Here is a 26,098-nt window from a genome sequence, read left to right on the forward strand (position 1 = left end):
GCTACAGTTGGCTGTAATCAAGACACATTTGCAAAACATTTAAAACTTTGCAGCAGGGTTTATTACATCCTGCAATATGCAAACTGAACCCTTTGCATGCATACAATGGTGCAGAAAAAAATCAGGAAGGTACACACTGTGGCATTTTTAAATATGCATTCAGTTTTTATAAGTAAAACTGAATGCATATTTATGTGACCAACAGCTGTCATTTCTACATTGGCATTTGGGATACTAGCTAGAATAAAATTCTGTAGAAAATGATTTCGCTTTCACAGTGGAAGGAAAAGGAAGAAAAAGTACGCGAGATTGAGCACTATAAAACCCTTTGTGTCACGGGATTAGTATTGTATGTATGTGCAGCAGCCGATCGTTTTGCTCGCCTGCTTGCTTAAACACACGCTCGGTCCTCTCTCCCTTCCACCAACACACTAAACCAGTGTTCGGAACTAATTTTAAACAAAGCTCTTCCGAGGCTGGAACCGAAACACAAAGCAACCAAAAAGAAAAAGGGAGAGAGAGAGAAAAAAATTCCTTCCCCTCCAAGCTCGACTCTTTTTGCTTTAGGAAACCCACGCTGCTGCTTCCAATAGAGGGTAATGGCTTACCAGCTGTCAAGCTCCAGCTCCAGCAGTGACTGAGTCCTCTCCGAGTTACAATGCAAGCACCACATGGCTGGAGAGAGAAGTCACAAGGAGGGGCCCCCGAGCTGCCAGCATATCCTTCCCCGGGGGCTCCCCTAACACCTCCGGGCCCGCGCTGAGGCAGCCGAGAGAGGCAACTGGGGCTGGGGGCACGGCACCGAGGAGCGCCCCCAACTCGCCTCCGTGGGCGAGGGGAGGGAGCAGCTCAGGAGGGGGTCCGGGAAAGGCGCGGGCACTCGCGAGGTCCACCCTCTCAAGCTCCGGCGCGCGCGCACACACACAGAGGGAGGCTGTCGCTCGCGCGCGCGCTCCCGCCCCTCCACTCACACACGCTTACACATCCATTCCGCTAGAAGCGCGAGCTGGGAATACAAATGCCAGAGCTGGGAGGGGTAACATTGATCTGATTAAGCCGAGGCTGGTTTCCAGGACGGGGTGAGGGGGGCGCGGGTGCAAGAGGAGAGGCAAGGGGGGGGCCGGTAGGAACCGCCACAGGAAGGGTGTATGTGTGTGTGTCCCGCTCTCCTTGTCCTTTTGGCACTGCAGGAATGTGACAAGGAGGAGGAGAAGGCAGGAGCAGCCGCCTCCCGCTCGCCCGCTTGACTCCCCGCTTCTCTTCACGTGACGGAAAGAGCGGGGGCTCTGGCAGCGCTATTAATAGCTGCATTCAGACTGGGAAAGGCAGGCTTCATTGCTATTCAGCAGCTTCGCTGTCACTGGAAGCTGCTGCTCCCCCAGGCCGGCACACACTTGGCTTGGGTAGCAACAAATGTTTGCGTTGGCTTGGAAAGCGCCTGGAGCTGCTTTCAGAGACCCTCATTCTTTCCTCCTCTCTGTGCCCCCGCCCCATTTTGGTTTCCCCGGTTTTGCTTCAGCTGGGATGCTTTGCAATATAAGCGATGCATGCCTTCTTCTTATCTTCGGGAAGGGCGTCTTTCGGACGTAATTGCTCCTAGAGTTAATTAAAACTAAAATCTTAAGATAAAAGGACTGCGGAACTCTTTATTATAAACGGCAAGCTGACGACTCCCAAGCGCCTGCAGCTGGAGCAGTTTAAGAGCTGCTTGCACAAAGATGAATGACTACGAAATGAACATTGGGGTGTGTAAGGCCTTGTACCTTTGGACTGTGCCCATCTCGCAGCTTTGAGATGGTTTTGTTTTTAAGCCAGTAAAACTTTAACGTGTGGGGGTTATGGCAAGACAGTAAAGATGTGATTTTTGAATCAAAGTACACCCACACATGCAACAAAGGGAAACTTCTTTTTTCATGTTGCTTTTGCTACCACATTGAAATAATTGTTTATGTGAATCAGACCAGCACTTCTGTTTAGCTTCTCAATGAGGCTTACTCAAAGTGTTAACAACGACCCTGTATATTGCTGTATATCAAAAACTAAAAACTCACAGTATAAGGCAAGGTGACATATTTATACATTCTCTTCAGTCTTTTGATATTTCCCCTTTAAACTTAGGCAGATTAAATACTTCTTTACATTTTTTTTTTGCTTTTCACTGCTTTAAAAAATCAATGCACACAACATTCTTTTGAACTGAGCTTTTTTTTTGAAAACAGAGTAAAGACTACAAACTTCAAAAAATCTACTCCGTTATTTTTGTGCAATGACACCACTTTATCTATTCAAACCTACTATTACTAAGTGTTCCTCGTGCAGAAAGTAAGGAAACAAACCTGAGTCCCCCCTGCCCACTTTAAAAAAAAAACACTGAGAGGAAAAAGTTGCTCACAAAAATAAATTAATCTGTGTCAGCTATTGCAGAAAGACTTGTAACAAAAATTGCTCTCAACCTCCACACATTTGTTCCAGGCACGTGGCTTCAAAATTATGATTTGGCTAGAATAGTAGCACTAAAAATAACTCTGTAGAAGTTCCAAATAATTATTCACGGCATTGCTAGATTTTATGTACATGGTAAAAAACCAAAAAACCACAGTAGATTAATTTTTCTCAAGAGTTTTTGCTGTATCCAAATGTTACTACCATGACGAGTAAGAATATGCACTTTTGGTCATTGTGAGGCAAACAAAACAAAACCCTGAGGATCAAAGTAGATCTCTATAAGTTTCCTGCTTAGCGTGGGATGCCACTGTTTAAAGTAAAAATGGTTTAAAACACAGCAATCCAAAGGGGGTGATGGAGAACCAAAGATGGACAACATGCCATATCTAGAGCCCCGTCAGGAATGTGGTTGGAAGGGAGGAGGAAATGCTGCTTTTCCTTCCGCCTCCTTTAAAGACCCAGTTTGGCACGCACACCCACGACGTACATGCACATGTACATACACACACAATGACACCTCAATGACACCCCTCTAGAGGCTTCATCTGGGGCAAAAAAACTGGCTCTCCAGCCCCCCTGTAGCTACAGCTCTGTTTTCAGTAGTGGTGGTGGTTTCCAATAGGAGACAGAATACATATGCACAACAACACCATTTCAGATAGCGTCAGAGGAATGAGATCCATACCTTCCCCTGATCTGCCCCTAAGCTTGTTAATCCAAGGGCTGTGGAGATCTCTCCGGTGTCGGGAGGAGGTGGTCTTATGAGGCTGGATCTCTCTCTCTCCGGGGATGGACTACTCTTTCCACGTTGGAAAACAATGTTGGTTCAAGGTTTCGGAGGGCACTTGGGCAAAACATCCTCAGTGCTCCTCCACTTCCTCAATGAATCTACCCCTTCACTGCCACTGTTGCCACCTACAGCTCCATCTCTGGCTCATCATTGTCGTCAAACAAAGCCAACTAACAAGCAGGCAATGGTAGTTCCTCCTCCTCACCACCACCATTCTTGTTTGCTTACTCATCCCTGGGCCAGAGTGAGAGGAGGGTGAAGTAGCAGGATGGAGGAACAGGCCCAGATGACTCTTGTCAGTGGGTCCCCTACTGGCAGGGGTGCCAACTTGCTCCCCACATTGGGGAGGGTGCATCACGTGATGTGTCCCGCCCAGTGTGACATACCGTCCTCCCTGCAGCTTGTGCCGGGGGGCAAGATGCACGGAGGGCGATATTTGCCCTTGCTCGTCCGAACCTGCTCCTGGGTGGGGGATGAGACGCCCGGAGGGTGCCTGCCTGGCAGTGGCAGTGGATGTTGGCCCCCTCAATACTGGGGGAGCTGGGCCCCCTGATTCAAAATATTGAGGGGGATGGAGCCGCTAGCACCCCTATACCTGGTGCAGGTGCCTGCTGGCATTTGGGCCTTGGCAGGTCCAAGAATTGATGCTTTTGAATTACCGTATTTTTCGCTCTATAACACGCACCCGACCATAACACGCACATAGTTTTTAGAGGAGGAAAATCTGCAGGCATGCCACCCGTAGGCATTCCCTCCATAACACGCACAGGCATTTCCCCTTACTTTTTAGGAGGAAAAAAGTGAGTGTTATGGTGCAAAAAATACGGTATAGTGCTGGAGGAGACTCTTGAGAGTCCCACGGACTGCAGAAAGATCAAACCTATCAATTCTTAAGGAAATCAGCCCTGAGTTCTCACTGGAAGGACAGATCCTGAAGCTGAGGCTCCAATACTTTGGTCACCTCATGAGAAGAGAAGACTCCCTGGAAAAGACCCTGATGTTGGGAAAGATGGAGGGCACAAGGAGAAGGGGACGGCAGAGGATGAGATTGTTGGACAGTGTTCTCGAAGCTACCAGCATGAGTCTGACCAAACTGCGGGAGGCAGTGGAAGACAGGAGTGCCTGGCGTGCTCTGGTCCATGGGGTCACGAAGAGTCGGACACAACTAAACAACTAAACAACAACAACAGGAGCTGACTATGCAAACCTTCTACACTAGCCTTGCTTGGAGAGGGACAGCTGAACATCCTTTGACCCCTGGATTGTCCTGCCACAGATCATAGGACTGTGGCCTAAATCAACCATGCCCATGTTTTTATCCTGTTATCTTGACTATTTAGTGGTTCTGCCTAACAGAAGAAAGAGCCCTCATTTCAAGGAGATATTTAAACATGTGCTTTGCTGGAATTTAATGAGCTGCTTGCTACTGAAACACAACACATGGTATAAATAGAAAAATCCTCCAAATATCCCAAGTGTAAATTTATCCTCATCTATATTTAAATATCTATGAGAAAACTAGATCAGATTCATTCAGACTAGGTTTGCAAATAGCTATTTATGTAATAGCAGAGTCAAAAGGCGTCGGGTTTTCTTTTTAGTCATGTGTAGTCCTTTTCAACACATTCTGTCTCTTGATGCGATAAATCTCTCCATAACATTTATAATCCATTGATGTGAATATTCATGGGTGGGGATTTTATGGGATTTCAATCCTAAGAATTTTCTGAGGCAAATCCATATCGTATGTGGCAAACACAGCTTATTGTTTTTATCACTCTCTGACCTTAAAAATAAATTACACATATATATGCAGATTAACCTATTTTTTTTTTTAATGAAGAAAGACAGGAGGTTATATATCTCATCCACAGGCCCCATACAACCAGGAAAAAAACACCAAACTGAATTTTTGTACATAAAATCTAAGCATGAGACGTATTGTACTGCTTCAAATTGTTGTGTCACTGATTAGACTCAACACATAGCCTTATATTAAGACACCACAACAACCCTCTTTCCTACTTGTTTAAAAATAATATTTTGCTAGTTGTTACACAGTGGTTGCACCATTGTTTCATGGAAGTTATTGTGCTTGTTTGCTATTCTATGGCAGGGCACAATCTTGATAGTCAAGTGCTGCTAAATTCCATGGATTTCACAGAATGATAGCATATAAGACCCCCCACCCCCAGGTAGAGCATTCCTAATAAATGGCTGCCCAGCCTTCACATAAAGACCTTTGGCGAGGGAGATTCTATCCGCCTCTAGATAATTGGTTCTATTGTCGAACTGCTCTTGCCGACAAGAAGCATCTTCTGATCTTCAACTAAAACCTAACCTTCTGTAGTTTAAGCCCATGACAGCCTTTCAGGGTTATGTGAAGAGAGCTGTCATGTCTTCTCTCACTCTTCTCCAGGCGAAACATACCCAGTTCCTTCAAACTTCCCTCATGGGATTTGTTTTCCTTGCTGCTGACCACCTTTGCTGCCCTCTTTCTCAATCCTGTTCTACTTTGTGCATATCCTTTTGAAAGTGGTCTCCAGAACTGAACACCAGAAAGTTACAGCCTTGAAGTCATTTTTTGTGCCTATTAATATTTAAGGGATTTTCTACATATTTTCTCAGTCCTTGTTCCCCATAAGGTATCCCTGTTAGAGCTACCCTCCAGTTGTTCAGCAGCTCCATGTGGTCAAATAGCCACTGCCTGCCTCTCAGCTGGAGTGGGGACGCAAAAACTGCTTTTAGGGCTCACCTAATCAAGGAGTATATAAATTTTATGTGTTTTTTTAATCCAGACATTTTGGTTTGCACTGTGTACATTAAAATGCAAAATAGCATGAAGAAAATACCTGGGGAAATTGCTTGCAAAAATGTGTACAGTATGTATTAGGCAAAATTACATAGGGTTGTAGCCAACACTGTGTGTGCAGTTCCACTCAAACAACCAGACTTTCCCTTCCTCTCATCTTTCTGCTGCACTTTGAAGTTCCAACAACTGGAGCTTCAAAGCCCAGCATCACCTGATACCATATTAATATCAGGTGACTGACAGGTGGGAGGCTCTGTCCACATGTCAAACATGGCTTGCTGCCAAAAAAGTTCCCCCGACCCTGATTTATAAGCTGCCCTAAAACAAAAACAAGCTCACAAAATAAAAATGTGGTAAAAGCAACACAATAAAAATACAGTAAGATGAAGTGAGGCATTTTAAAAAACTTAAGATAAAAACCAGATCAAAGAGAGGAGAGATTTTTTTTAAAAAAAACAAATCTAATTACATTTTAAATATATGGGAAAACAAGTCTTTGCCTGGCACTGTAAGTATATTCAAGGAGGCACAAGGTGGGACTCACTGGAGAGAGTATTCTGTAAGCAGGAGACGACTGTTGCAAAGGCCCTTATAAGACGTGTCTAGCATTCTGTTATCACAGTGGCCAAAAAATATGCCCCTCGGAAACCCACAAGAAGGACCTGAGCACAGAGCACACTGTGATTTCCAACAACTGGTAGTCAGAAGTGTTACTGCCTCCAACCATTGAGGCAATAGAAAAGCTATCATAGTTAGTAGCCATAGCTTATCCTCCATGAATTTGGCACATCTTTTTCAGAATAATTTTTTTTCCCTTCCAGTAGCACCTTAAAGACCAACTAAGTTAGTTCTTGGTATGAGCTTTCATGTGCATGCACACTTCTTCAGATACACTGAAACAGAAGTTGCCAGATCCTTCTATATAGTGAGAAGGTGGGGAGGGGTATTACTCAGAAGGGTGGTGGGAATAGGAGATTGGCAGATAGCTGAGATGAGCCTGTTGACGACTCTTAACGACTGCAATGGGTCTTACAGGAAAAGGCAAGGGGTGAGAAGGTGAAAAACAGAACACTGACCACCAACTACCACCGAAAAAGTGTTACACAAAAAGGGACTCCACATGGAACCCTCCTGATGGACGCAATACCACACTCTTTTTCAGAGTCATCCAAGTCAAAGGCCATCGCTGCCTCCTATAGGAGTGAGCTGCCACACTTGTACTCCCCCCCCCCATGATAACACCAAACTTTGGGCTGAGGGAGAAACTGGAAGAGGGAAGAAGCATAAGATGTCTCACAACTGTGCCACTTACATGGCTGTTCAAATCTTCAGCACCTTGCTCCCCCCCCCACACCTGTAGCTTTTCCAGTAGAGATGCCCCATGCCTCCTTACACAATCATAGCATTTCCTAGGCAGAAAACTCTGCTTAGGGAATGTATCTACCCGCAAGAGTGAAGTTTGGATGTAGTTATAGAAATAAAAATGAAATGCTATCCAACACAATGTGTTTTTATGTTTCTCATGTAATTTATTAATCAAGTGTGACCACTTTTTTTTTTTAAAGGTAGTAAATTTAATTCTTAGGGATAATCCGGCCTCTTTCTATTATGTTTGTCTTTTTAATGGCCTCCTATCCTTTTACAAACGAATTCAAGATCTGTTTAAATATATATTTCACACTTTTAGGGGTGCGCTGAATTCCAGTGTATTCAGTGTGATTAACTTTGGAATTATTCTTAGCCAGGGTAACAATTACTGCTGATTTAGATGACATGTAGTACAAATTGCTGTGTGCTTGTAATTACAAATTGCATTTGTTGCACTCCAGGGGATTTATAAACATTGATATCTTGGCTATTAACGCTTTAAATTACAGTGATTTATACAAAATGCTGAATGAACCAAAATCTAATTGTGGTCTTCTTTATATGTATGGGGCCTTAATACACTTTTAGAGTTGACAAAAATGGCTTTTTTTACATTAGATTTCAGTATATCTGAGATATATTTTAATTTGGCTGCATTTCTTAGATACTTAAGTTGAACCAAAATCCCTCTAGGAATGGAATGCATTTATGGTACTTTCAAGAAAATATGTACAATTTACATGCTTCTTTCTACTCCGCATCTTACTGGTAAAACAGTCATACCAGTGCAATGCAGGAAGGGCTCCAAGTTAAGACTCACATGTGAAGTTCCAATTCTTAACAGGAATATCATAGTAACAAGGCAAAAGGAGCACTTTCCATACACCGTCTTAAAAACAAATCTTTAAAGACAGATACTTAATTCTAACTTTTTTTTATTAAAGAATTTTTACTGCCCTTCACCCAATTTGCCACAGTGAACAACAAAACACAACAAAAATAAAATCATTAAAATAAAGTTACATAAATAACTACTTAAGGATATATAGTCATATTTAGAATTTACTTCACCCATCATACCTCTCTAACTTTAAAAGCCTGACAAAAGAGGTGCGTTCTCACCTGTTGACAAAACAAATACATTGTAGAGGCAAGTGGCACCTTGGATCATTCTACAGCTGTGCAGTTACCACAGGCAACCCTTTGCCTTGGCCCCCATACTACAAACTACATACTACACACCTCACTCAAAGCAGGGCCTACCATGATAGCTTCACTGTCTGATTGAAATGAATGGGCAGGCTATAATGGGAGAAGACACTCTCTCATATATTTACATTAAAAATGCACATACTCATATGTATCAAACCATATAATATGTGCAGGAGATTACAATGCCTAGGGCTTCCACTCTTGGTAGCTGCTCTGCTCCCTCAACTTGTTCTGCAGACTCATCTTATAACTAGCCTAATCATATCTAGCAAGCAAGCATTTGGCGGCAACTGCTAAACAAACCAAGGAATTCCTTAATTCTAAGTTTGTACATGGCGGATTTGGGCGTTCTAGTAAATAACAAAGTAGTTCCTACAAGCCTCAAGTATGCGCACCCATTCTAAATCATGATGTTCCTATCCTAAGCTTATTTTTGTGTCACTTCTACATGCATCTCATTTTGAAAAAAAAAACAGAGAAACATGATGGAATCATGATAAGAAGTAAACTACTGATGTCTCCATCCCAAAACTTGAAATCATATGTTCTAAATATTCCAAATTATTTGAGTGACAGAACTGTGCAACAGTGACTCATTACTTGTAGATGAAACCAGCCATAAAAATATTTAAACCACAGCTACCTTTTCCATTATACATTCATAGTGTAAGGTCACAAGTCTGTATTATCCTTTCCTTACTGTTTCCAGATGGTGGCATGTTAGCCTTTTGTAGCAAATATAACAGAGAGTCCTGCGGCACCTTAATGACTAAACAATATGAGTGGACTAGAGTAAACTTCATCAGATACATGTTTTGTTGTTGTTTTTTCCCTCACACTGAGAACCTGAGTGAATGGTATCATAATTAACAGGATACAGTAACTTAGTACTGATAAGAGAAGGATTATATTTTCCATCAGCTCTAGCCAGCAGGACCAATGGTCAAGATTGAAGGGAACTGCAGTCCTACAACTACTGGAGGGCCACAGATTCCTCACCCTAATCTATAAAAACTGATGACGGGACTCATTCCTTGGTGCAGTAGATGCAAACACAGAGGTGCTGGCCGTCCAGATACTCTGAAGTTCCTGTTTTGTTCTTTGCCACTTTGCCAGAGACACACAGATGGAAACCACACAAATCATGTTGCCCATCTATGAATGATTAAGCAGCGCCCTCCTACTAAGTAGCAACTCTTTACCATCACCTTAAGGCATGATCCATTACTTTAATGGTTGGATCATGCAATCCGCTCCCAAGTTCATCAGCTTCCTGGAAACACAGCATCTCTAGATTGCCACTATGTTGTTTTATTGTGGTGCAAAAATAGTGAATGTACACTATCATTAATTGACTCAATTTGGAAATGTACAACTTTGATTTAAAGCATGTGCTGACATTTGACTGACAAGCACATAGGTGATCATTTGCCTTATACGGTTGTTTTTTTAAATCCTCTTGTGAAACTATTTTAACCATCCTCTTTTGAAAGTATTGAATTATGCTTGCAAGTGCTCTTAGCAGTAGAAAATGCTTGGTTAAAAACAACAGGGTTGCTTCCTCCCTTGTCTAAAACCTGAAAAAAGTGATTAATTTGTTCCCTAGGCTGTGACAATTTTAATTTCCTTGTAATACTTTTGCTGTGTTTCTTTTTTGTAACTTTATATGTCTGAAAACCTAATAAAAACGCTCTGAAAAAAATTAACAAACAGATTAAATTAACTTCAGCATAACTGCTTTTGTCCAAGATCAGAAAAATCTTATTTGAGTAACACAATGCCTTTAACTACCATTATTCACAGCTATTATTTACAGCAACCTGAAATGATGTGTAGAATTCATCAGATACTGCCATGAGCCAATTTGAGCAAGCATGAGAAACAGCAGTAACAGTGATTCAGATATTTCACCCATAAGAACAGATGGTTTAAAATATATGAAGTGCTAGGATTACAGAGGCGAGTGAGCCAAACTTGGGCAGCTTTATTTCCAATAAGATACGCTGGCTATTAAGCAGGAAACCTTTTCATTTCATTAAACTTCCTTAAAGCTGGAATCCTAATAAACACTTACCTGGAAAGAAGACTCATTGCAGACAATGGGACTTACTTCTGAGTATGAGGCTTGTTAGGCAATGCAGTGTGCTGTTACATACAGAGGTCCCATTGATCTTAATTAAAACTACATGCTTCTTATATGTATAAGTTAGACACAAACAATACATCTTTGTGTTTATTGCTGAATGTTTCATGCCAGTTACCTGCAAAATATCCACAGCTGCTTAGGTTTACTGAAGTGGCTGTCTCTTTTCTATCTTTTTCTGTAGCACACCAAATTCTGGTTACTGACTAGAAGAAGGCTGACAAAAGTGTTTTGTCTTGGGGTGTATGTCTGCTGGACTTAATGGCCATATGACTATTTTCCTTTAATGCCACTAGACAATGTTTTAAACTCTTTCCAGGCAGTTAAGCTTTAATTAAGTTGTTAGTCCAGGCATATCTAACTGAAATAGATTCTATTATCTGTGGGCTATATATTTAGCCCACTGCCACATCCTGAACTGAATTAAGATTTTCAAATGTTGGTAAGCTAGTAAGAAAGATATTCAGTCTAAATCCTACTTCAAAGCCCAAATAAACTGAGTTCTTTGGAAGAACTCAGTACTGCTTATTCACAAATATTTGGTGGTTGGTAAGGAATAGTAGACAGAGCTGTTCTTTGCATAAATGTGTTCACTTTCAAATGTAGTAGTAAAACTAGTAATCACTTTATATGAAATATAAAGAAATAAGCAGCTTTATCGGCTGTGATACAGCTGACTTTCCTGAGCATGCCCATCCTCAAATCATGTCCACTGCAAATGCAAGATAAATAAATCTTAGAGAAATAGTGCTAAGCAGAAAATTAGACTTAATCTTGAGGAGCCATGTAAGTCCTCAGCAATTCCCAAGAAGAGTGGGCAAGTCAAGCACATAAAATAGACAAAAATAAAAAAACACAAAAGCATAAAGTATAAAATAGCAGCCACATTCCAATAAACATTAAAGGTTCTTCTGAAGCTTACAAATTGCTTTCTCATTTTTTTTGAAGGGCACTGAAGAAATTTTAAGAATTTCTGGCAGTTTTATCTGGGATTGCACAGTGAACATGTGTTTTTCCATGTAGACTCTACAGTATAGTCAAGAACTGCCCTGAATGCACCAGACCTTTTCTTAATCCATTTGAAGAAGAAACACTAGTTTTCATTTTCCTGAATGATTAACTTTGAATGAAGACTAATGAAATAGTGGAAAGCAAAATTGCTGTTATTCTTTATATGGTAATAGATCCTGCACTCAAGAGTAAACATATCAGGTGACTGCATTACATCAGCCTTAACTTCTATAATTAATACATTATGTTGCTAATTCATTTTTAAAAGGACTCTGCATGCAGTATTTAAAAGAATATAAACAACCAATTTATTTTATAAATTTTATTTATATATCTATAAATATATATAAATTTGCCTTCTGCAGCAATGAAAAGTACAGTAGAAGCAATACTGCTCACGGTATTCCTACCAGCTGTAGCTGGCATAAGGCTCCAAAACAGAGCATTATGGAGGCAGAGGTGGAGTAGTGGTAGTGATGGATCACTAGATCTAAAGCCAATCCATTCCCTGGAGGGAGGCCCTGATATGATCCCCTCTTCTATGCTGGACTGGAGCTGGTGCCGCAAAAAATATCCCTGTTGTCTTGGACAGCAGGAATTGGCAAGGCTGTACACCGTAACTTAGCCACGGTCATTAATTTCAATGGGTCTACTCTGAGTAAAACTTCATTGACTACCAGCCAGTAAAAGTAAATAATATAAATCTATGGCACATTCACATTTACTGCATGATTGTCAACCTGCCCAGTGTTTTCCTGGGCTGGCATATTCCCTTTCAGGACCTGAGCAAACAGCCAAACTGGGAAAATCCCAGAACCAGGATGTAGCCCTGCCATACTAGATCTGAACAGTTCCCAGTCAAAATCGGAATGGGTGTGGGCCTGCCTGGGATCTGTTGTGAATGCCCTGACTAGTTTTATTGTAGGCTGATAGGTATATTGTATCTTGGGCCTAGACTGTACTTTCACACTAACTCTGACCAATTGCTGGCAAGTAGTTTGGTACAGGAGCCGAGTTATCTATTTATCACTTAAAAATAAAGAGTTGGGTCACAAGTATTCTCAAACACTTGGGGGGGGGGCTGCTTTAAAAAGCAGGCACCGAGGCATCACTTTATGGCAATGGGCTGGCTTTCCTGCTGTTCCTTACTTCTAAAACTCCAGTATTTATCGCTGTTGGGGATATATCTGCATTATGACTGCATATCAGTTTCATGCCAGTTTAATTGTTGTTCCTTCATTCATTAATGCTCCAATCCTACACACACCTGCCTAGGGCCAAGCTCTATTGGATGCAAAGGGATTTGCTTCGGAATAAACATGTATAGGAGGGATGCGGGTAGCGCTGTGGGTTAAACCACAGAGCCTAGGACTTGCCGATCAGAAGGTCGGCAGTTCGAATCCCTGCGATGGGGTGAGCTCCCATTCCTCGGTCCCTGCTTCTGCCCACCTAGCAGTTTGAAAGCACGTCAAAGTGCAAGTAGATAAATAGGTACCGCTCCGGCGGGAAGCTTAGGGTTGAGTGTGCTAAGGGTTAATTCTTGACAGTCCCTAGCTACCTCAACTACACTAACCATATGCTAACATATGGGGGTAGGGTAATAAATGTGGGGTGGTACATTGGCACAATGAAAAGGGTTGAAAATGGTTTTCTCGCCTAATTAGAGTGACTGCTATTCATGTACTTGAAATCTGCTGAGGAATGTAATTTCAAAAGGAATATTAAAAGGCAGAGACCTGCTATAAGCAGGTTTCATGAGGAATTCACTTTGTTTCCTGCAATAATATTTCTGAAAATCACCAAGGGGTCAAGGTTATTGAAATGGTTAGAAATTGATCTGAAACTTTCTATATGGCTAGGACAGTACTGTTATTTTCACATGGAAGAGACATGTGAAAATATCTCATACAGAAAAGTAAACCAGGGCACAGATGCCAGTTTACGAGGGCAGTATGTTTCTCTGTTAACTAAGAAGATTCACCAGAATAGTAAAGGTTGAACGGAGAGGCCAGAAGATAAAGGGGCTACACATTTAACTGTTCAAACATACTGCAAAGCAGACTCAGGAAGGCATAGGCCAACTAGAAGCCTCAGGCAAAAAAACCCTGATATATTAGTTCAAAACGTGGAGGAGGGGGCCTTCCCTTGCAGGGGTTCACTTTTGACTCCCAGCAGCATCTTTTCATTCATTTAAAGATTCATACCACTTACTATAATGTAAACCTCTAAGCCATGGGGAACCTGGAGACTCCAGACCTCACCACCCCACCCAGCATGGCAAATGGTCAGTGATAATGGGAGTTTTAGCCAAACAACACCTGAAGGGCCACAAGTTCGCCACCTGTGCTGTCAGCAGTTTAAATAAAAACTATAAAAGCACAAAGGTAAAACTAATTAAAAACAGAACAAAACTATAGGTGGAATTCAATGTGGTGCTATGACGAACGTTCCGACTACACTAGCCTTTCAGTTTGCCAGATGGAATAATCTCCCCTGTGGGGGAATCCACCTGAGCAAATGTCAGAGTCATGGGGGGTGCTTAGGGGAGGAGAAGGGGGGAACCCCGTTGTGAAAGCAGAAGTCCTTGCACAGGGTTTCTGCTGATGAGGCCTGGTATATATCAGAGATAAAGCTGAGCAGTGTACAAAACAGAAAATTGAAAATTAAGAGTCAGGATTCAAGAAAAGTTGCATAAACGTGTAGGTTTTCTAAGAAGCACTTAAAGATCAATTCACTGCCTCCACCTCACAAATTGCCTGAGGAAAGGCAGTCTGGAGGGTGATGTGTACACAGAGAAGGCACACTTTTGCCTTGCTACTAAGTGGTCATGGAAGGATCTGCAGATTCTCCTTGGACGACCTTACAGATTGGCTTGGCCTGTACAGAGGCCAAGGCCACTAAGTATCCTGGTTGCAAGTTGTTAAGGTCTTTAAATGCCAGCCCCTTGAACTATGCTTGGTAGCTAACAGGCAGCCAGTGAAGCTGTTCCAAGACTGATGCAAGCTGGCTGTGTCACTAAAGTACACTAACAGCTGTAGGGAAACAATCTGGGATCCCCCACTAAATTTTAGGATCTTACACCAGATGGTACCCTGTCCCCTTCTCTCAAAGTAAGACATTTTCCCTTTGTGTATGTTTGTGTGAGAAAGAATAGGTAGCAGCTAGATTCCTAAAACCTTCGTATAGCTTGATAAAATACCGTATTTTTCGCTCTATAACACGCACCTGACCATAACACGCACGTAGTTTTTAGAGGAGGAAAATCCGTAGGCATGCCACCCATAGGCATTTCCTCCATAACACGCACAGACATTTCCCCTTACTTTCTAGGAGGAAAAAAGTGAGTGTTATGGTGCAAAAAATACGGTATATAATGTTCAAAACAATTTCAAAAAAGGACTTTTTTTCCAAGCAAGAGACAATAGGTTCCCCGGTATCTGAGAACATATATTCTGTCATCCAATGCTTGGATCTGCCTATTTTGAGGAGAGTGATGTGAATAGTAAACAAAACAAAACAAAACCCTTCTGAATGCATTGCTAGTCTAGTTAGGTTTGACTATTGTGCCACCTTTTGTTTAAATTGTGAACTGCACATAGTTGAAATGCTTCTTAAAAATATAGCAAGCATTTCAAGATATATAGTTGCAGATAAGCATCTCCATTCAGGAACTATAGTCTATTGAACGTTTTGCCACCTTTTGTTTAAATTGTGGACTGCACATAGTTGAAATGATTACATACCTTATAGCAATCATTTGAAGATTTAGTTACAGATAAGCAAGCACCTCTATCTTGGAACTAGCATCTGTTATGATTTTAAAATAATTCAAAGATAGAAAGGTAACAAAATAGTTCCACTGTGCCTCATATAATTTCTTAGCAAAATCATGCTCTTGCATAAACCTTTCAAGGAAGGATGGTTGATCATCCCAGTCTGTCAAAGCGTAGAGATGGAATGGCAATGAGGAAATGAGACAATATATTCTACTGTCTAGATAACAGTTGTGTGGCTTCTGACCTGCACCAAGCCTGACCAGACACGCATTGTGGCCAGACAGAGCTGGAAAGAACATAATTTAATCAGATAACAAACAACATGCCTGGAAGGAAAACTGAAAAAGTAGGTCCTTGGGGCCTTCTGAGAAGCATTCAGCATAACTGGGCCTGATTTCAGACTGGAATGAATCCAAGTAAATCAGTATCATCGGAAAATGCCTTTGGTAGTGACACATCTAAGATAATGATTGCATTTTTAGTCAATTTATACAAAAAGAAATGTATCAAAGCCGATTAACAAAATACAACAGATAAAATCAATTAAAAGTCAATTTGAAATAATATACGGCTACATTCCTGATAGCCTCAGCTACCAATGCAATAAGAAAAACAAGTCCTGCCCCACCCCTCTGAAAGATGAAAGCTAACTTAGCCACCAGAATCCTGGGTAAATAAATTTGCCTTAGCCTCATGTCAAAAAACTGAGAATAAAGGTGCCAAGCATAGGGTGAGCACTCCACAGATGGAGAGCCACCACTGAAAAAGCCCATTCTTTGGTAGCCAGCCTTCGCACCTCCCTGGGGTGAGGCATATGGAGAAAGGCCTCTGATGAAGCCGGCAGGGTCTTTGGGGACTGAGTAAATGAGCCACATACGCTGTTATAAGGCAAAACCAGAAACTTTAATTCTGCCCAGAAACTAATGAGTAAGGCAGTGCAGTCAGACCAGAATTGGGGTATCAGAATCAGACCTTCTAAACCCAGTTACTAGTTTGCCTTCAGGAGCAGCTCCACACATTGCAATAATCTAACCTAGAAGTTGCCAGAGCATAGACAACTGAAACCAGTTTATCCTAGTCCAGATATGGTCACGGCTGGGCCACCATGCCACTGAGGCGACTTGTACTTCCAGCAGCAGCAATGATTCAGAAGCAAGCCCAACCTGTGCACCTGATCCTTACGAGGGCAATCACTTCCAGAACTGGTTGAACGTCACCTACTCTGTCTAGTGATGTGCCCACTCACAGTGCCTTAAACTTATTTGGATTAAGCTTTAGCTTATTATCTCTTATCCAGTCAATTACTGAAGCTAGACACTGATTCAACACATCTGCCCCCACATCTGCAGATGTAAAAGAGAAATAGAGCTGTGTGTCACCAGCATGTTGTTGATGATGCATTCCGAATCTCCCAGTGACCCCACTCAGAGGTTTCACATAGATGATAAATAGCATGGGGGATGCATTTTGACGCCTGTGTAACCACATTTTGAAGTCTTCAAAGACCAAGCAGCACCATACAAGCACCAAGCTCTGGAGGCAGCCACTCAAACAGAACTGGAACCACAGCAAAGCAGTGCCACCTGGTCCCAATTCAGACAGGTTCTCCAGGAGGATACAATGGCTGATGGTACTGAAAGATGCTGAGAGATCAAGGAGAACAATAGGGCTGCACTCTCCCCCAACAGAAGTCATCTGACAGGGTGGCCAAGGCAGTTCCTGTGCAGAAACTAGGTCTGAGCTTGATTTACTCTAGTTCTATCCTTAATGAAGAAATAAACTGAGATGAAGGTAAAGGGACCCCTCACCATTAGGTCCAGTCGCGGATGACTCTGGGGTTGCGGCGCTCATCTCGCTTTACTGGTGGAGGGAGCCGGCGTACAGCTTCTGGGTCATGTGGCCAGCATGACTAAGCCGCTTCTGGCGAACCAGAGCAGTACACAGAAACACCGTTTATCTTCCCGCTGGAGCGGTACCTATTGATCTACTTGCACTTTGACGTGCTTTCGAACTGCTAGGTTGGCAGGAGCTGGGGCAGAGCAATGAGAGCTTACCCCGTCGTGGGGATTTGAACAGCCGACCTTCTGATTGGCAAGCCCTAGGCTCTGTGGTAGCAATATGGCATGTTCCTGTTTTGCCCTAAAATTGGCATTACATGGATACATAATAACTTACAGCTCATTGGTGTTGCCAAGTAATGAATGGTATTTAGGTTGTCACTGAGCAGTTTCTGCTTTCCTGCTATGGCAACTAAAGCCAGTCTCATAGAACTGGAGCATAAGAAACAGAAATTCTCTCTCTATGAGACTGTCATCAATATAATCAATTCTTGGCCGTATTTCTCCAATGTAAATGAAAGAAGCAAATACAGTTAAGTACTTAATTCGTTCCGGAGGTACGTTCTTAACCTGAAACTGTTCTTAACCTGAAGCACAACTTTAGCTAATGAGGCCTCCTGCTGCTGCCGCACTGCCGGAGCACGATTTCTGTTCTCTTCCTGAAGCAAAGTTCTTAACCCAAGGTAATATTTCTGGGTTAGAAGAGTCTGTAACCTGAAGCGTATGTAACCTGAAGTGTTTGTAACCCGAGGTACCACTGTAGTCAAATTTAGGTTTTCTGTTAAAAAAGGGGGGGGGATATATAGCTAATTAACAGAAAAAGCCTAATGACAGAGGCAGTTTCATGGTAGCGCAACCAGTTCGGCTGTACTGGGCACCATGCTGCAGGGGGCGCCACAATGATGCTGTAGAATGAGAGGTGGGGGGGGGTGAGCACGTAATTTTAGTGGTGTATAGGGCACCACTGAAATTTGACAGTCCAAAGTCTGCCATTGCTAACCATGTCTACTTAGAAGTAAATCCTATTGAATTCAATGGGGCTTACTCCTACGTAAATGGGGTTGGGACTGCAGCCTGAATCAGGCACTTAAACAAAGTACCTCTGAAAAAACACAACTCTTTACGACACAGCTTCAGAAAATGCTTTGTTCTGCCTTCTAAAAGCAGAGATAAAAACTGTTTATCTTCCAGGAACCGAAATATTTCTCTTTTATGATCAAAGTAACACGTAGAAGAAAAAAGATGGGTCCTTTAAAAGTCCTTTCCCAGACAGTATAATATTTATAGCAAGTTCTTACTTAAACTTTCCATCAATACTAATGCTGTTGTGGAAGCTTTGCTTGATGTAAGCGAAAGCAAATTTGGCTTCGGGAAATGTTTTCATCTTTGCTGCTCTCTTTTCATATTCTTGCGATGTGCTGTTGTTTTTTTCCACTTCAAGATCAACATATTAGTCTAGTGTAGACTAAATACTATCTTATGTGACACTGTTAAAAGAGCATATGGGCCTGTCTGCCTCAGGAGTCAAAGGAAGAATGCTTAGAGCTTTCCTGGCTTCAACATTTTGGCACTTCATATGTCCTTAGCAGTTTCTCCTTATGCTCTTCATTTGATTAAGCTGCTATTTTCAACATCTGAGAGAATTTTAAATCAGCTGAGGCGCTTGGCTTTTCATTTAAGGTGGGGCTGGGGGGAAACACCCACATCAGACAAAGCACATTTTTTCTGAAATTATTCTTTTTGCCAGCTACTGTACTTTGCACTAGACAAATAAAGGAGTAACATTATTTATTTATTTATTCTTACAAGTACAATACGGTATCCACGCCACATTTGTGAAGCACCAAGCTTTCAGTATGACAGTATCTGGGCTTTAAGACTCCCTGGCAATTAATATTAGGCAAGTACTTGTCTGATACAATTTGCTTGCTCGCTTGTTTGTTTGTTTAAGTAAACTTTTCAGGCTCTTGCCTTTCTCACCCCTTGCCTTTTCCTGTAAGACCTATTACAGTCGTTAAGAGTCGTCAACAGGCTCATCTCAGCTATCTGCCAATCTCCGATTCCACCACCCTTCTGAGTAATACCCCTCCCCACCTTCTCACTATATAGAACAGTGTTTCCCAACCGGTGTTCCGCGGCACACTAGTGTGCCGTGAGACACCGGCTGGTGTGCCGTGGGAGGAAGGCGGGCGAGTCGGGCGGCGAGAGGCGGCGGCGGCGAGGATCCGCGTCGAGCCGGGGGCGGCTCCGCGGTGGTGGTGCCGAGCGGCGGGGCAGCGCGCGCAAAAGGGAGGAGCGCGAGACAGCGGAGGAGGAGGAGGCCGGCATGTCCGGGCAGCAGCAGCAACAGCAGCAGCAGCAACTCCCGGCGACGGCTCCTCAAGCCCCGCCGCCGCCCCCTCCTCCGCCCGCCACCACCACAACAGCCGCCGCCGCCTCAGCTGCCGCCGTCCCTCAGTCCCTCGCTCTGCTGCCTCCTCCCACCCCGGCAAGGGGAAGGGAAAAAACGTTCACTTTTGTGCGTCCCTCCCGGCGTGACGCTGCGCGCTGACGTCACGGGGCGGGGCTTTAATGGTGGTGTGCCGCGAGATTTTTTTCCGGTAAACAGGTGTGCCGTTGCCCAAAAACATTTGGGAAACACTGATATAGAAGGATCTGGCCACTTCTGTTTCAGTGTATCTGAAGAAGTGTGCATGCACACGAAAGCTTATACCAAGAACTAACTTAGTTGGTCTTTAAGGTGCTACAGGGAGGAATTTTTTTATTTTGACTATGGCAGACCAACACAGCTACCTATCTGTAACTGTTTTCAGGCTTTATAATCTATATAGCTATAGGAGTGCTATATACACACCTATATAGCATACAGGACATATAACCAATCATTTAAACACACTTGATTTTTAATTTTTTGCTGTTATTTGTGTATTATCGATATTTTATACTGCTTTTATGTACACCACTAAGAGGTTTGTTTTAATCAACGGGTTTATAAATTCTTCTAAATAAATCAACAAACAAGCAAACTGGTTGGAGATTTGAACACTCCAAACATACCGACTCAAAAAATACTATACTGGAATTATTTTATTAGACACATAATAATCGAAAGTACCTGATTATCAGGCTAATACACTCTCACTTTTGGTTTTTGATTGCTGGCTTGTTGGCACAGACAGCATTTTTAGGTGGAACCTGTGTAGTAAGAATTCTGAGGTCTAAACTACCCAGAATGATTTTATTCTAAGAAGCAAATAATTTGCATCTCTAGCTTAACTAATAAACATCATATATTTCATATTATGCACTTAATTAAATGCCTAATAAAAAAGCACTCAAATTTTAAAAACAAACAAACTACCCCATGTGCTAATATCTACAGAGGTCTCGAAAGTAGCACTAGCGTTTTTAGAATATGGAGGATGAGAATTGGCAAGGAAGTCAAACTTGTGACACTGAAACTTAACAAAGCATGTTTAGTAAGAAATGAGAATAAAATATATCTTTCCATGCAATAAAACTGTCTTTTTCTCCCCCCCTTTTTTTTACATTGGATGGTGTTTCTGGCACATCACCGGTATGAAACAGCAATATAATTGACAGCCATAATTACACTGTCGTTGTGGCTTCATAATTTATTAGTTCACACATTTCCTAGCAAAACAAGCTAAAGAGTGAATAAAGACTTTGAGCAGCGATTGTCAAATACATGTTGACAATTGAATGATGACTATCACAATGTGCTAATAAATGTTTAAAGTTAAAAATGACTTCATTATATGCAGAAAATGTTACACAACATCCTTAATTAGCTATTTTCCCTTTCTCCAATTCAATTATGAAAGACAAAGGATGCTAAATAAAATGCTTCCAGTTTTATTATTGACCTTTAAGGTTTCTTACTGTGACAGTTCTGTAACATCATTGTTCCATTCTGGGCAAATATATTAATACACGTACGGTGAAACAATCAAGGACCTATAATGTTTTTGTCTTTCAAAGAAATACATTTTTCATCAGGTAGGTGCATCCTAGCTGCTGTTTAGTCACATATTTTGCTGACATTTGTGTGAAACATGTGGACCTCAGACTTATGTGAACCCTCATCCTACTCTCCCTTCTCATTTCTCAATTCCGCTCCAACTTGAACTGAAGGAATTTTGCGATACAATGAAAGCAATACAGTGGTACCTCTGGATGCGAATGGGATCTGTTCCGCAGCCCCGTTCACATCCTGAAGCGAACGCAACCCGTGCCTGTGCGTGCACGGGTCGTGATTCGCTGCTTCTGCACATGACGTCATTTTGAGCATCTGCACATGCGTGAGCGGCGAAACCCGGAAGCAACGCATTCTGTTACTTCCGGGTCGCCGTGGAGCGCAACCCGAAAACGCTCAACCTGAAGCAACTTCAACCCGAGGTATGACTGTAAAGCCAAATCAAAGCCAAATGAACAGATGAACCGGAACAAGCCATAGTTATAGTCTTCCAATAATTAGTGTGCTAAAATACAGAGCTTGTGATATAGATCTAGGGTTGTATCCAATAAGTTCTACTCAAAGTAGACCTATTAAAATGAATGGACATAAGTTAGTCAGTTGGGGGGGAGAGTGGCCACCCATTTGCTATCTAGCACAGATACACTTCCATTCTTCCCTTAATGGTCCATTACCTAGGCTATCACCTCACCAGGAGGCTAGCCTGGAATTTGAATCCTTGCTTAAATGTTAACACTTGCTGGATCCAGTTACACGAGAGAACAGAGAGACCCACAAGCTTCATTAGCATTTTATGTGAACTTAAGAGTGCACCCTAGTTTTCCAGGATCCCTTACAAATGCCCAGGGTCCCATGACAGGGTGATTTCTATGCAACCCAGTGCGGAAAGGGTCCACTGATCAAGTCACTGTAAAACTATTGGAATAATTACATTTTTTACAGGCCACAAATGCTATCTGAGCAAAAAATGTATAAAGTATCATAATTAGTATAAAAAGTGTTACTAAAATAAATCTAATACATCTTTCAGGTGTTGCCATATTGCTAAAATAAGTCTGACCTTTGCTCATTTAGCAAATCTCATTAATCTAGACCTCTGCAAATAAAAAAAATGCCCACTAACTAGCAATGTTTTTGGAAGGCTCAAATATGCAAACTCATGCATACATTTTTAATACGGAACTGTTATGGGCAACATTAGCTGCAATTATTCAGATGTTCTGCTAACTTAAAAGTGTTAGACACCCAAGATTCATTAGAAGAGTTCCTTAATATCTATACTGACAATTCCAGAAAACTTGTCAGAAAGGTTTCACTGCTCGGATCATGTAGCAAACGCCAGACATAAAAAGGAGTTAAACACTCTTCAGCGAAACTTCTCAACGTCAGGTGACAGGTCCTGCATAGCAGCACAGTTATTTTTGCTGACTCACTTTCAGGTCACCTAAGGAGAGCCATATTCGTTCTAATCCAGGGTATTAAAGGATTTGTGTGTCTTTGGAAGGGAACGGGGACAAAGGGCTGAAAGAGAGTCTTCTTGCATTGGGAGTACTGAATCTTGAAGAAAGCTTAAGCAGACATTTATATAAACTTATTTGTATATAAACTCCATAAATCCAAGGGCATGGACATTCTAAATGAGAAGATGAATTATGTGGACATAATACAGCATGCTGTATTGTTTGGAACAAATGTTGTTGAATACTATATTTTATTAAAAAGCTCTTCTGGGTTTACTGATAAAAAATAAACTGGCACAGATGCCATTTATGTGCCATCTAATCATTGTGGCAATAGGCATTAAAAGCATGGTATCATAGAAGAAAACTTTTAATGCAGTCAGATAATCTAGAATATTATGCCCATAAAGCAAGTTTTACTTGCTTGCAGTATCCATTTTGTCCCAGGTCAAGCACCCTAACCTTAAATACTCACAACCTACTCACAGATAAATTGTGATGTTCCAGATTTGTGTAACCATTTCTGGCATTCATCTCTCAAGGCCAGATGCTGTTGTTGGCACATGTTAAATGGCCCAGTTGTTTTACATTGCACTGGGCAATTTACAGAATAATTGTCCATTTCTTCCTAGGTACGAACAACCACTCATCTGTTCACCTCAAAGACACTGAAAATTTGTGAAGATTCTTTGTGAGTAGTCAAAAAACTTCGCAATGGGCCAAAGGGGATCTTTAGCAGCAGGATAAAGTTTGTTCTCAAGTAGCCACTTTGGGGCAGGCAGCCTATTTCATTCTGCCTACTGAAGTTGCAGAATTTAGATTCTGCAACGAAAAGCAGATTTCAGTGAGTACTCTGCTGTTTAAAATATTTCCACAGGTCCAACATAAAGGAAAGAAAGGTCACTATACTAGGTGAGGACACACTCTCCATTTCACACACTATATATATCATAATTATACCAGTGTGCAATGCATTGCTAATCCAATGTTAAACCAATCCTTGGCACAGAACTGATTACTGGGACAGCTGCATACCAGCACAATTCCAATGCTGAAACAACCTGCAGATTTGCACTAAGCTGTGCACATATTACTGGCTTAATATGAGGCTAGGTTGTTCTTTTTCTCAATTTTGATCGAAGCTGGTTTGGGGGAAAACCCATCAAAATGCAATATTCCATAGGAAACAACACGATAGACATGAATTGTGGCTAACATTGGGGTGTATATCCCTTCCAAAACCAGCAGTGGGAGTATGCTGGATTTGAGTAAACACAGAAAGAGTCTATGTGTCAGCCAGAACTTCCATGTATTTTAGTCACCTAGGCATCTTGCCATTTGGGCAAAACCTTTTCTCAATAATCAAAAACTCACATCTATCCTGATTCCATACCAAAAGGGCCCAACTGTACTCCATGGAATTATCATGGCCACACAGATTCCTAGACATGTTTCCATCCAGATCCCTATAATTACAGGCCTTGAGAATAAAACTATATACCAAAAACAAAAATCACTGTGGGTTTTTTTTTTCATTGTTAGAGACACAGAGAAAGACTGGGGGACACAACATGATCCACTTGCCTTTTCCTTTTCTTTTTTACTTTACTGTTCCCAAGTAAGGCTGCATATTCTCTACAAACAAATTTTATGAGAAATTACAGATGCCACAAGGCCTCCAGATCCCACATAATTCATGTATCATAAGCCTTCAAATCTTGTAGAATCTAATGAGCCTTATCAGTTCAAAATTAAGAGATCACCATAATGGAAAGTTGCTGTATAAACTGATGACCCACTTCCCTCAGCCCTAAGCACTAGCTAAGTGTTCCAATGCAAGAGTTAACAAGCACCTTTTAATTGATACCTTTATTTCAGGTAATTTACTTATACATTTATACTATAAAATGGGGATATTCAACGTGCCATGTGGCTGGGCCGTGGTTTTCAACCAGTGTGTTGTGACACCCTAAGGTGCCTTGAATGATGCTCAGGGGTGCCGCAGGCAACACTGGCCCCTGCCCCTCTTTCTTCTTTCTTTGATGCACTCTCAAGTCTGTGCCTCCCAAAGGCCTGCACAACTGTTTACTGCAGCAGTCTTGGCTATAAGCTTCGCAGGCGAATGGTGCCTCTGAGAGGCACCTCTCTTTGGGACAGGGGCAGATCAGAGACCAGGGACAGCAGCAGCAGCAGCTGCCCAGGGGACTCCCAAGGAGATGAGATAGGAGAGGAGGCTGAGGGAACACTCTGCAGGCAAGGGGTGACCTAACTGGGCTCCTGAGCCCTACAGAGGTGCTGCAGAAAGAATGTAGTTGGTCAAGGGAGCCGTGGACCCAAAAAGTTTGAAAACCTGTGGGCTAGGGAATTCACTTTTTAAGAACCAAAATTCCAGTATCATTTTTCTTCTTACCACGTATCAGTTTAAAATGAATATTCTAAGCGAATTAGGACTAGGCAGAGTCAAACTTCAATACTAAAACAATAAGCATAAACACTGGGACACATTTATATCACTGCTGCCAATTAAAATTAGGCACACTAACATTTCAAAATAACTTTAACTAGCTAAAGGGCTCATTCAGTGCTTTCAGCAGCCTGTTAGAAAGGCAGCTTTCTGAAAAATATTTTGAAAGGAATCCTCAGTCTAGGAAAGTCTGAACGTGTTATGCAACAGAAAGATCCATAAATAGTTCACTCAGTTTCCTTCTGAAGATTAGGGTTTTTGTGTTGGATACTCTGAGCATAATCTGTGCCAGGCTTCAGCATGTGGTAGACATTCCTCAGGTTTGCCAAGAGGAAAGACATACAGCCAAAAGTCAACCAAATATGTAAACTTTCTGAATAGACATATTTTATCACATTCTGGAACCTTGCTGCTTGCTCACACAGTGTCTTTATAAGCAGAACATTTTTGTTTTTTGTTGCGCAGAACACTAAGCATATTCATGACACAATGTGCGGACTTTAATTTGATACTATTACAAAAAGCTGGTTAGGTCTGAAAACTACACACTGCATGAACCTGAGTTTAAGGTTATTTTGGAAAGTCCCTTTTCGTATATTTTCAAATGCTTTCTGTAATTTTAAATTTGCCAATAAGCTAAGTCAATGCTTGCTTGCTTTAATCAATAATTAGTGTCGATACACTTTCTAAAATCAATATTCCACAGCTAACATCCCCATGTCTGAGTTTTTTTGGTGTTTTTAATTCTGCAATAGAGGGCGCGGGTGGCGCTGTGGGTTAAA

At 41.8% G+C, this 26,098-nt stretch overlaps 1 protein-coding gene across 13 annotated transcripts in view; it reads right to left on the minus strand.

Annotated features, from left to right (window-relative positions):
• The window catches only part of IQSEC1 (IQ motif and Sec7 domain ArfGEF 1), a 318,662-nt gene that overhangs the window by 72,154 nt on the left and 220,410 nt on the right, over positions 1–26,098 (minus strand). The window contains exon 1 of one of the 13 annotated variants that reach the window (XM_082211874.1): positions 609–893. The exons of the other annotated variants lie outside the window; for them this stretch is intronic. Within the exon in view, the coding sequence (XP_082068000.1) occupies positions 609–673 (65 nt within the window). The 5' untranslated portion in view covers positions 674–893. Of the gene's footprint in view, positions 1–608; positions 894–26,098 lie in introns of those variants that run through there. 13 annotated transcript variants of the gene reach the window in all.

The sequence above is a fragment of the Podarcis vaucheri genome, assembly GCF_965113315.1.
Source record: "Podarcis vaucheri genome assembly, chromosome: 2".
Classification (NCBI taxonomy): Eukaryota; Metazoa; Chordata; class Lepidosauria; order Squamata; family Lacertidae; genus Podarcis; species Podarcis vaucheri.